Source organism: Arvicanthis niloticus, chromosome X, assembly GCF_011762505.2.
Source record: "Arvicanthis niloticus isolate mArvNil1 chromosome X, mArvNil1.pat.X, whole genome shotgun sequence".
Classification (NCBI taxonomy): Eukaryota; Metazoa; Chordata; class Mammalia; order Rodentia; family Muridae; genus Arvicanthis; species Arvicanthis niloticus.
Window position 1 is genome coordinate 31659137 of NC_047679.1, and position 13549 is coordinate 31672685.

Consider the following 13549-nt stretch of genomic DNA (forward strand, 5'->3'; position numbering starts at 1 on the left):
CAAATCTTAGTTTTAGTATTAAATTTCAGATATAGAATTAGAACTGATTGGGGCCAGAAAGATGGTTCAATGGCTAAGAGTATTGCTGTTCTTGTAGAGAATTCAGGTTCAATTTCCAATACCCACATGATAGCTCATAACCACTTGAAACTCAAATATCAGGGAATCTGAGTTCCTCTTGCAGTCTCTGAAGCCTCCAATGCACATGGTACACATACATACAGTCAAACATTCATACATATGAAATAAAAAGAATTATGTATATATAGAATTATAATTGCTTTTGAAAGGTAATAGTCCATGGATGCCATTAGTACATCAGATTCCCTGCTTAATAATGGGAATATTGAATTGTTTTACCATATATTTTAGCATGGAGGCCCAGGCAAAAGAAAAAATTCAAAATTGATTTTATTATCTCAGAAGAGGATGTAATCTGACATACTATTCTGTTTTTAAGCTTCAAAAACTCTGGTTTATTCTGATCTGTTTTCTGTTTAAGAGTATTCTTTGTGGTATCTCTTGTTGTCACCCCCTGGTAAACTAACAAACATAAACAATTGTCCCCTTTCTGAACACAAAGCAAGATATATGGTTATCTTTAGCAATTATAAATCATATCTGGATTCAGAGACAGTGCAGTTTGGTTTTCATCTTGTAACACCCTTTGAAACAATTGCTTATATCTATGAAGGGGAAAAGATTAACAACTGTAATTTTCAGAATGCATAAAATATTAAGTAAAAACAAAATTAAGGTTGCTATTACTGATCTTGGACTAGGTTCTATGGCTTGAGAGAAATTTCCTACAGTAGAGGACAGTTAGTTATATGGAGAAATCCAAGAAGCCATGATAATTTATAGTTATTCTTTGCTTAGAACATATTATACCTGGATATCTTTATGTTTAATATTTAAACAAACCCATTAGCATATCATAAGAAAGTCATCCAGGAGTTCCTCTATATTTTAAAATTTTATTCCTAAAACTTTGCCTTAGAAATGCTTCAAAATTGACTACAAATTACCCACTAGCATAAAAATCTAATCACTGTGTTGGAAATTCTCTCCCACTGGGCTGAACTGTCATGAAGACTGACAGTTTCTAATGGACTAAAATGTGATCCCACAGACAAATGGAGCAGATTAAACCACACAGTAGATTAATTACTCAACAGATAAGTTTTAGAAACTAATTTCATTTTACTAACTAGTTGCCTGAAATATTGGATTTCTTTTGCTAATAATTTACAGAATATACTTACTGATTATCATCTATATTCCATCTTGAACACTTGCCTAAGGCTAATCACAGTATGATATATGGATCCCTATCTAAACACCCGAACTAAACCCAAGAGGTTATGGGGATTTGTTGGATACAGGCCATAACATTCATTCAAATGCCCAGAGTCATTAGGGAAGAAATAGTGACAGAGAATGCTGCTTTTAGTGAGCCTTTTGAATGTTCAGTTGAGTAAGAAATTGATGATGGCAAGTTTTTGCCTGACTTGTTATTGATATCTGCAGTAAGCATAGATTTTAAGTGTAGAGAAAAATCACACAATGAGAACACCACTTGCAAAAGGCAGTTACAATCAAAGTGCTGAGTAGGAAATCTGCAGTCTCTATTGAAGTCAGGAACTTATGACTGTAGCAGATTCTGAAGCTAAAATCCAGTGCAGAATGACTCATCTATAACAGCTAGATTCTTTCAATTAGTTAGTTGATTTTTATGTAAGCCAAATTCTAGGTAGATGTGAATATACAAATTGATAGGGATTTAAAGGAAGTATTTTGGTACATTGAATTAACTGTTAAAAACTAATTGGAAATGCAGAAGAGCAATGACTTTTACAATATTATAATATTGTGAGAGAGAAACAAGCCAAAGACAAACTTATGTGTAGTGGACATTCCATTCATGCCAAGTTCAAAGGTGGTGCTATGGTGATAAATGGTGAAGTAGTAATTATTTTTAGAGGTCTTGGCAGAAGAGACAAGGGAGACTTTGGAGTGCTTGAGATACTTTGCCTTGATCACAGAATGGTAGAAATAGGGACATATGTTAAAAAATAGTGGTTTCTACACTTATGATTTGTGCCCTTTGTGCCAACTATATATGTCTTAGAAACTAATTTCATTTTACTAACTAGTTGCTTGAAATGTTGGAATTTTTGCAATAATTTACAGAGTATATTTATTGATTATTACCTATATTCTATCTTTAATACTTGCTATAAATAAATATCTCAAAGTTTAGAAAAACAAAACCTTAGAGATGATACACCTGTGTAGGAATTTGAAGACTCTTGGAGGAGTACTAGAGTCCTGAAGGAGTACCCTTCAAAAGGTAGCCTTTGAAGAAATGTTGGTTTTCATTCTCAATGACATTAAATTTTTTCTTAATTATCTGAGCTTTAGGTGTCTTCTTTATAAACAGACTAAGCAAATGCAAGACCCTTTTGTAGCAATGGACTATTTTATCCAGAACCCGTGGATGTGTAGGAATTGAATAACATGTACTTTGTCATCTCTCTTTTTTTTTTTTCAGAGTCAATGGTGCCATTAGCAACTTTGAAGAATTTCAGAAAGCTTTTAACTGTCCACCAAATTCCACCATGAACAGAGGTGCGGATTCCTGCCGACTCTGGTAGCAGGAATGCTGGTTTCTGCCATCCTGACCAAGCTGAGGAGTGCCAGTAGAGGAGGCATTAACGTACTCTGCACCTACTGCTTTCTGTCTATATTTTGTTGAAGGCTTTTATTTTAATGCATTTTCATTATTTGGGTAGATGACTTGCTTGGATCTAAACAGTATCTGTTCAAAGTCATTAGGTTTATAAAAGGAATTCAAGAACTGAGCCAAATACAATTTTTTAGAAAGCCAAACCAATGAAAATGAGTGTCAAGTCTATTTGGTTAAACTGCTCTTGGCTGATAACCCTATTATCCTTTTCTGTTAGCCACAGCTAGGTGGTATATAGTGTTTCAATCTATATAGTTTGCAGGGGGCCTGCGTAGAATATATCCATAGAAAGGATCAATCAATGAAAATTGTCACCTTCAATGATAAAGATGTGTGCCCTATGGTATACAGTTATCACACAACATTTCTTAATTCTAAGGTAGTTAAATTAGAAATATGTTGGATCTTCATTTTATAATTTTTGATAAAGGTTTTTTACTTCAGGCTTGGAGTCTATTGGATCTCAGAACTTCCACCCAATTTAGCTAACTGCCCTGTTTAAGTAAGCATGAACAAAGATGGCATAAAGCCCATTAGGTGAAGGATTTGGGTTTATAAAATATGGAAAAAAGAATATATCTTTAATTGCCAGATGTATTAAAAACTACTAACAACAACAACAAAAATAACAACTAATCACACAACAATAAAGATAGTAGGAAATGAAGTCTACAAACATTGATCCAGTCCCTCTATGTCAGTGAGCCTCTGTCTGATGGATAACAATCATGGAGCAGTTCTGATTTTGTTTTGTTCTGCTCAAATGTGTTTATCTCCTGTCTGAACTGAGTAGACAATAAGGAAAGAATTTTTTGTTTCCATGTTAGGGACATACGGCTTTCATTTTCTTTTACCATGATGATATAACACCATGCTGAGGAGGGAGTAAAATGCTCTTCCATCTCAGTCCACTTAATGTTACCTCTCCTTAAAAGAAAACCTTTGCGGAAGCTTCTAGAATGAAAAGCATTTTGGTATATATGTATCCACTTTAAGCACTCCTGCCTAGATCTAAAGGACATAAATTTACTCTTTACGTCTTATGAAGGGTTTATGTTTTTCTAAAAGCAGTACTGTACTTTGATCTTTAGAGCATTATTTTTGTAATCAACACCTATAGTGTTAATTAACTAACTTAGTGTGTATTTATGTAGGATAACATTGTTATCACATTTAAGAGTGTATGCAGGATAAATTGTAATGGCATTGAAGTGGTGAGTATTTCCTTTTTTTTTTTTAAATTTAGTGTAGGCATTTTCTATCCCCCCATCACATTATTCATTGTACATGGGGTGCTGGGTTAAGTGGGGCAATAGAAAAATTTCAAAAGCATAATGACAAAGTCAGATGAACCACAGGAGGTCATTTTGCATCCTTGTGACCTGTCATTCTTTTGCAAAAAAAAAATGTGTGAACCATATTCTTTTGTAACCATGGGAACTTCCAAAGAGAGAAAAATGGAAGGGCACCATCATGAGGAAAACAATTACACTGCATTAGTCTGAGGAGAGTGATTTTCCCCTTGACTTCCTCCTCTCCGAATGGATACACTTCTGAAGGGCAGCAACGTTTTCCTCCTTTTAACCATGGTTTAGTGTGACCTTTATTTGTATTTCTAAACACAAATAACATTATGTGAGTTGTTAGAAACATACGTGCCTTTTCTGTGGTGTAACCATTCTGATTTGATAACCCTAATTATTCCTGATCACTGAAGTTTGCCATGCTTCTATAAATAGTGCATTCTTTCTAGGTTTTCCTTTAACAGTTCCAAAGAAACACATTCCTGCAGGTCAGAGAACGTGTTTGATAAAACTATAGACTTACGACTTTGGAAATGGGATTGGTTTATTGGTTAAGGACAACTGGTTAGTGATTAGTTAAGAGTTCTCCTAGTTTCTGGATGGTAGGATTAGTAACTAAGTATCTTGATCAATTTAGATTTTCAAGTGATACAAAATTACTCTTAGTAGCCACACACATTTTCTACAAGTACTAGTTTTTTAGGTGTCTCTGTTAAACCCTTCAGATTACAATATTGTTCTTTGTGCAACTTGATTTCTTAAAGAGACACTGATGAAATGGTAGAGAAGGTCAGACATGACTGGAGGAATGGAAGAAAAGCAGGGGGAGCTGACCTAAGGAAAACAAGATAGGATCTTGGAGCTCCTTGATATACATGTTTACTGGTGAAGAGCCAAAAAGTCTTTAAAAATAATTATGGTAAATCAAAAGGAAATTGAATATTGGATCTCAGACTAGGGCTGCAGAAACACACTGCTCTGACTCATATAGCAGCTGTTCTGCAAGTGGATTATTAACTGGGCATTTGAAGGAGGTTTTCTTTTTTTAATGTGTGGGAAATTCTTGTCTGTGAGTCAAGGATTCTGTATATTTAAAGCTGTGTTGTTTAGCCTTACTGCCATTGTCCAAAGTTTGCCAAGTTTCTTTTTTCCCCAACTACTCAGCATAAGCCTCCTATTCCTGCCTCACTCTCTTTTATTAGATAGATTGGAACATGACTACCGTTAGATCAGGATTCATAAATTATCCTCAAGTTTTTTTAGTGCCTTACCTCGATGGAGATTAAAGCATAGCCCATAAACCTTATCTTACTTAGCCCTGGAGCATCACTAAGAAGAAACCAGGAACTGAGGTGTATCAGACAGAGGGTGCTCATGCCAAGAGAAATGGGAAGGCTTAGAATTGTTTGTCAAATATCTCAGAGCATGGAAAGACAGGTTTTGTGGCTACTGACCTTTGGATTAACTTGCATCTCTTAAGAGTATCTTCTTTTCTAATATGTTTGTTCCACCAGTATTTCTAAAATTACTTATCATTTGGTAGCCACTGCCTTTGATATTTTTAACATAATGTTACAGTGCATCTTAAATCATGGAAGACTGCATGCTTGTTTCATGTAATAACATCTTTAACACTAGTGGCAGTGCCTTACTGGTTTGAAGAAAGATGTTCTTGGATTGTGCAGTTAAAAACAATTCATGTCATTACTATCAGACTGGTTTGGTTGTGATTTTTCTTTCCTTTATGAAACAATGAGAATCATCATTTTAAGGACAATAAAACATTTGTTGAAGGTTTTCTGTTGCTGTCCTTTTTTGCAAAGAATCTCAATCTATTATATATGTGGATATTCAGTTCTGTTTTAAAATGTATTTGCCAGAAAAACTATGCAAGCCACTACAATAAACTAAATTTCTTGCTTTGGGAAAGTAAGACTTAGATGCAGAAACTTTCTCTGTAGACAATGAGAAATTTGAAAGCTGGTCATTACATTCCTTCTAGAATATAAGCCAGCAGATGTGGTTTTATTGCATTTGTAATAATATTCCTGCTGAGGGAAAGAGATGCCTCTGAGAAAATTATCTACCGTGGTAGGGTTGGTCTCACAAAAGTGATAATGCACAAGACCATTTCTATTGAAGCAGAGAATCTCATGTGCTGCTACTGTGCCTTAACAATACAGTCAATTTATAGTTATCCATTCAGCACATGGTAACTGAGCATCCATTCTATTGAAATCATCAAGCCAGCTATATTTAGGAAGATAATATACAGTCTCTGGCTTCAGTGAGCTGTTTGGTTTAACAGGGGACATGGATATTGTAAATGTGTATAAGTACACTACCTAGTAACATCTGATATGTAAGTATATTACAGTGTGGTTTGGGACACATGTAAAAGTTATTTAGCTCCCTTATAAAGGACATTATCAGTCCACTCTCTTCCAAGATCCCAACAAGTTCTTTTTTATAAGAAGCCCTAACTTAACCTTCTGTGTACTTTTGTTTCTGGTTGGTTATGGCTCTTTAGATACATACCTTCATGCACCTGGGGCTTCTTTGACCAATCCACTTTCAGTGAACTGTAATTTCCTGGCAACCCTGATGTAATAACTGAATGGTACAGGAATCTGAAAGGTTGACCACTTTGCCTGAATCCAAACAAATCTATACTAGTTTATACTAGTTTCTCACTGGAGCCTGTTGGGATTAGGCTGATAATACACATAGAATTGCCCATTAATTACCTTAAAATAAATTCCTAGCACTTATTTGCTAAAATCTGACAAAGTACTGGTCTACAGGGTCCTAAGTCATTCTAATGTGTCATGGCATCCTGCATTGGATATTAAAGTGAGATGCTCTAGAATTAGTGGGTAATAAGTGGTTGGATATAGACCAACAGGGAGTTAAGTTTCTGAGTTTCTAGTTTGTTAATAGATCCACAAAGTGTGTGTGTGTGTGTGTGTTTGTGTGTGTGTGTGTGTGTGTGTGTGTGTGTGTGTGTGTGATCGATCATGGTTTGAAGGAAAGATGACTATAAATGACAAGAGTTTGTCCCAGAATTATCTCTAGGTTATGGGCAGGAAGCAGAGATTTTGCAGGGATAGACAGAGGTGAGAGATACAGAATCTCCTTTACTATGGTTTAAGTAACTTAGATTTCAAGAGACCCCAGGGGTATTTAATTTGTTTAGATTTTCAGGTACGTATCTAAGTAGATTTGATCAAAATCCGAATGTGTTCAGGCTGATGTTTAAGGGATTTTGCATGCCTTTCCAATTTACCTGATTTGTTTAGTAATTAAGACCATGCTAGCTGTAGAAATAGACAATCTTAAAGGCTTAGTTCAACTTCAGTTTATTTTGTTTTCATTACATGCACAATGGATATTAATGGCCATTGAACGTCTCTCCTCCAGTTGGTGATTTGGCAACCCAGGCTTCAATACTGTGGTTATAGAATTTTCTTTTTTTATATTTTATTTACATTTCAGATGCCATCTCCTTTCCCCATTTCCCCTCCATAGAAAACCCCTATCCCATGCCCCCTTTTCCTTTTTTGCTTTTATACATTTTTTAAAAATGTTAATCAAAGGCTTTATAAGTTTGGTAATGCTCAATCAGAAGTGTAACCCAATATCCAACCTAGATATATAAACTGTCTTTGACTGGTGGAGACACATCTGTTCTTCAGCCTTCTGGCCCAGAATCATCTGACAGACCTAGTGATGCAAAATTATGAAAGGCTGATTACTCTGTCTAGGCAGATATAATCAGTCGACTATTCTGCAAGTGTGTCCTTTTCTGGACAGTAATTTGTCTGTAGATGGAAAGAGGCAATTCTTGCCTAGTGGCTGTCTCCCCACAACTGGAGTAACTCCAAGGATGCTCAATTTCTTCTTAGAATCCATGACAGGAAGCTGTCAGGAGCAGGCAGGTCTCTAATCAAAATGAGCATTAATATAGAAATGTTTGTAAAGTCAATTCTGTGGATTTATGACGTTCTGAAAACCAACTATCCATGTAAGGTAACATGGACTGTTGTCTGTTAACTCCTCTTAGCTATTTCTAAATAAAATATAGAAAACACCCTAACAATAAACTCAAAGCCATGAATTTGCTATAGTCCCTTAACTCACAGGCTAACCATCTCAAATCAGTTAAAAAAGTTAAACAAGGACTGGGTCTAAGCCTTGTATTCCTAAATGTGTTATACAGGCACAATGCCCATGAGAGTATCAATATTCATCTCCCTTTTATATCAATAAGAAGCTCATACCAATGAAAACCTTAAATTTGAAATCAAAGTAAATTTTGTGCCATTTAAGAAATTCTAACTTCATCTTGATAATAATTATACAGATTTCTACCAATAGGTTATGGCTATGCAATCAATCCTAGCTAATCCCTGTTCCAACAAAACCACTACTTTTCCCTAGAACGACAGCCCAATATTAACCACCTTAGTCCCCAAGACCAGGGAATAAGGGCGCTGACTCTAACTTCTTCAAGCTGATTATGGGTGTTGAGATATTAGAAGAGGGGTGGGGGGAAGAGTAAGTTGATAAGCCTCTGATGCTGTGTCTTCACTGAATCCAGATGGAATTCCAGGACATCGGAGGTTTGGGCAGGTCTGCTCAGTATGCTTGATGAGTAGATACACCAAGGCTGTGTATTCTGCAATATACAATTCTCAGAACAAGTTTTAGTATCAAGATAATTTTTTTTTCCTGGAGGGCTGACATTTTTTTTTTAACAATGTTGGTTCTAACAACTTTTCTTTTTTTCCCCTTTTTAAAATTGGTTGTAATATTTACATTTCAAATTTTATCCCCTTATCCCATTCCCCACTACCACCCAGGGACCCTTTATCCCCCCCCCCATTGTGCTTCTATGAGGGTGTGATTTTCCAGTTTCTATGATGCTGTTTCCATTAATATAAAATCCCTCCTAAATTTCTAAATCCTTCCCTTTGTGTAATTAAATCTCCTATTTTTTCTTTCTTTTTTCTCCCTTTTCCCCTTTTTTATCACTTTTTTTAAAAAAAATTTTATCCCTTTACCACACTTCCTCCCACCACCCAGAAACCTCCTTTCCCATCCCCCCTCCTCATACTTCTATGAGGCAGTGCCCACACCTACCTCCTTACCCCCTCCCCACCCTCACAATCCCCCCTACTCTGTGTTCGTTTTTCATGGGACCAATAAACTCCTCTCCCACCTATGCCTGACAAGGCCGTCTTCCCCTACATATACTGCTGGAGTCATGGGTCCCTCTCTATGTGCTCCCAGGCTGGTGGTTTAGACCCTGGGGGGCTCTGGTTGTTTGGTATTGTTGCTTTCCTCCTGCTCCTGGGGTCACAAACCCTTTCTGCTCCTTCAGTCTTCTCTCTAAGTTCTCCATTGGGAAACCCTTGATCATATCAGTGGTTAGCTATGAGCATCGTCCTCTGAATATGTTAGTCTTTGGCAGACCTCTAAGTAGACAGCTATATCATAATCTTGACAACATGCATTTCCAGCCATCCACATCAGTGTCTAGCTTAGGTGACTGTACATGGGATGAATACCCAGGTGGAATGGTCTCCTGATGGCCCCTCCTTCAGTTTCTGTCCCATGTTTTGTTTCCATATTTGCTCCCTTGAGTATTATTGTTACTCGTTCTAAGTAGAACTGAGGCATCCCCTCTTGGTCTTCCTTCTTCATGAACTTCATGTGGTCTGTGGGTTGAGTCTTTGCTATTCCAAGTTTTTGGGCAAACATCTGCCTAACAGTGAGTAAATACCATGTGTGTTCCTTTGAGATTGGGTTAACTCACTCAGGATGATAATTTCTAGATCCATCCATTTACCTAAAAATTTCTCAAATTCATTATTTTTAATAGCTGAGTAATACTCCATTGTGTAGATGTACCACATTTTTTGTATCCATTACTCTGTTGAGGGACATCTTGGTTCTTTCCAGCTTCTGGCTATTATAAATAATTCTGCTGTGAACATAGTGGGACATATGTCCTTGTTATATGTTGCAGCATCTTCTAGGTATATGCCCAGGAGTGGTATAGCTGGGTCCTCAGGTAATGCTATGTCCAGTTTTCTGAGGAACTGCCATACTGATTTCCAGAGTGGTTGTATCAGCTTGCAATCCCACCAACAATGGAAGAGTGTTCCTCTTTCCCTTACTGCTTTTAGTATCTTCTCTTTGTTTTGTATATTTGATGTTTTGATTATTATGTGACGGGAGGTGTTTTTTTTTTTTTCTAGTCTATTTGGGGTTCTGTAGGCTACTTGTATATTTAAGGACATCTCTTTCTTTAGGTTAGGGAAGTTTTCCTCTATAATTTTGTTGAAGATATTTACTGGCCCTTTAAGTTGGGAGTCTTCACCTTCATCTATACCTATTATCCTTAGGTTTGGTCTTCTCATTGTGTCCTGGATTTCCTGGATGTTTAGTGTTAGGAGCTTTTACATTTCACATTTTCTTTGACTGTTGTGTCTATGTTTTCCATGGTATCTTCTGCACATGAGATTCTCTCTTCTATCCCTTGTATTCTGTTGGTGATGCTTGCGTCTATGACTCCTGATCTTTTTTCCTAGGTTTTCTATCTCCATGGTAGTCTCCCTTAGAGATTTCTTTATTGTTTCTACTTCATTTTTTAGATCCTGGACGGTTTTGTGTAATTCCTTCACCTGTTTGGTTGTGTTTTCTTGAATTTCTTTAAGGTATTCTATCTGTCTACCAGTGTTCTCCTTAAGTTCTTTGAGAGTGTTGTTTATGTCCTTTTTAAAGTCCTCCATCATCATCATGAGAAGTGATTTTAATTCTGAGTCTTGCTTTTCTGGTGTGATATGGTGTTCAGGACTTGCTATGGTGGGGGAACTGGGTTCTGGTGATGCCAAGTAACTTTGGTTTCTGTTGTTTACATTCTTATGCTTGCCTTTTGCCATTTGGTTAGCTGTAGTGCTACTCGCACTCACTGGTTCTGACTGGGGTCTGCCTTTCCAGTTATCTTGGTTGTGTCAGAACTCCTTGGGGTCTAGATGTCTCTATGATTCTGAGCTCCAGCTGCTCTGGGTACAGTGGCTCCTCTAGGATATTTCAGGATATGGTGTCTCCATGGTAGTAGACAAGCTATGTGTTTGCTGCTCTGAATGTAATTGCTCCTCTATGATGCTTCAGGAAATGGTGCCCCATGCTCTGCAGCTCTGTGGGCTGTGTCCTCTCTAGGATGTCTGCAGCTCTGGGGTCCTTGACCCTCTCTTGGGTACCTCTGTAGCTCTGCGGTCTGTGACCTCCCTAGGGTGCCTCCGGACTCAGTTTCCAGAGGGGAGCAGATTGGCTGGAATACTGCTCCAGCCACGAGTATTTGGGCCAGGGGGTTATACAATTTTCAAGACATGATTTAATAACATGCTCACAAACAATAGACTGATAGGAGAGAGATTGCCACAGAAAATATGAAATGGAAGATTTGTTCGGTCCCGGGGATTGGCTTACATTACTTCTCTTTATTCCACTGGATAAAAGTCATGTGGCTGAACCCAATCTTTGGGGTGGCTGAATCACATAGTCCAGGTATGAGCCAAGAAGAAAGAGAAAGTGGATTGGGCTCTCAGCTGATAGCAGGTATACCTTTTGAAGTATAATCTAGGGCAGTAACTTTGTTCTCTTCTGAAGTTAGAAAATTGCTTTTGAATACAGCACAATGAAAATTGAAAATGCTATTGGTAGCCTGCAGTTTCTTCTGTAGGAGTCTTTTAATTAACAGCTTAATTGGATAATTTAATCCCCTTTAGAATTGAAGATATGAAAATGAAAATGAGCTGCTCCCTGTGATCTGACAATCCTATGCTTTAATAACGCACCAAAGTGAGCCCGGAACCAAGCACCACAGAAGCATTATAATAATTTCTGATCAGTGAAAGAAAACCTGATCTATAATTTTAATTATTCTTCAATGGTTTGGATACATGTTTAATTTAAATGTGTATTTTGCTTTGTTAATTGGATCAATTAAAAAGGTAACTGAATATAAGAATCTGTGGCTAAGCCATAGATTTACAGATAAGTTCTATGCTTTTAAAGTATATCCCATTGAGAAAGGAAATAGACTATGAAGTGAAACATTGCTGAAAGAATACAGTATTTTCCATTCTTTAAGAAACCTTATATAAAATTATTTTCATTATCTGTTATAAGATGAAATATGTTACTCAGTCTATTCTGTTTTTATGATTCCTCCCCTGAATGTGTCCTAGAAAGAAAGCTGATTGTTCATTTATAGGCCACAAACACTGTTTTCTAATTAATTCTGAATCGAGACTCTTGTTTTCACAGAGAAAGTACCAAACAGGTAAAAAAAAAAAAAAAAAAAAAAAAACCCACAATGTTGTGGCCAGAGATGTAGGTCTTTTGGTAGAATACTTGCTAGCATGCATGAAGTCGTGGGTTCAATCCCAAGCACTGCATAAATTGGGTAGCAAATGTCTATAATCCTAGTACCTAGGAGGTAGAGACTGGGATCAGAAGTTTAACTTTATTCTTAGTTACATAGCAAATTTAAGGACAGCTTAGGTCAGTAGTTCTCAAGTTCTCAACCTATGATTCACAACTTCTTCTTCTTCTTTTTTTTTTCTAGACAGGGTTTCTCTGTGTAGTCCTGGCTGTCCTGTAACTCACTCTGTAGACCAGGCTGGCCTTGAACTCAGAAATCAGCCTGTCTCTGATTCAAGACTTCTATGGGGTTCAAACAACACTTTCATAGTGGTCACATATCAGACATTCTGTATATCAGATATTTACATTGCAATTCATAACATTAGAAAAATTACAGTTATGAGGTAGCAACAAAGCTTTATGGTTGAGGGACACAATAACATGAAGAACTGTGAAAGGGTTGCAGCATTAGGAAAGTTGAGAACCACTTTAGGCTATGTAAAAAATGTCTGAAAAAAAGAATTAATAATTAAAGCTATCTTAAATATTGTCTAATATATACACTAGAATTTGACTAAAGTGTCAGCAAATTTTCTGAGAAAAAAGCATAGTTTATCACTTCAAAAGTGTATTGGGTTAATGTACAAACCGTTTTGGAGGCGAATGGAATCATGACATATATATATAAGAGACAACTATTAAATCACTATGACATCTGATGTGTAACAAAATTATCCCAGAACACACCTATCCTGAAATTGAGCACATTTTTAATGAGTGTTTGTTGATTTCTTTTTGCCTAGTAATCATAATGAAAATAGCCTCTGTTTGTTGACTTACATTATGACAAAGGTACTCTGCTAGGGCCTTGTCTGTAACTATCGCCAGTCTTCACAGAAATCATGCAGATAGTTAATATTCTAACTGCACATGTGAAGGATACTTCTGGAACTCGCTAAGACCATCCATGCTAGCAATTAGAGGAGGCAGAACTAGTCAGTTTTTAACCAGTTCTAGAGTCTATTCTCTAATACTATATTGGACATTGAGGGATGTTAAC

At 36.7% G+C, this 13549-nt stretch overlaps 1 protein-coding gene across 1 annotated transcript in view; it reads left to right on the forward strand.

Annotated features, from left to right (window-relative positions):
* Phex (phosphate regulating endopeptidase X-linked) overlaps nt 1-5851 on the forward strand; it is a 214456-nt gene extending 208605 nt beyond the window's left edge. Inside the window, exon 22 of the mRNA XM_034485262.2 lies at nt 2555-5851. Within this exon, the coding sequence (XP_034341153.1) occupies nt 2555-2657 (103 nt within the window). The 3' untranslated portion in view covers nt 2658-5851. The remainder of the gene's footprint in view (nt 1-2554) is intronic.
* The last annotated feature ends 7698 nt before the right edge of the window (nt 5852-13549 follow it).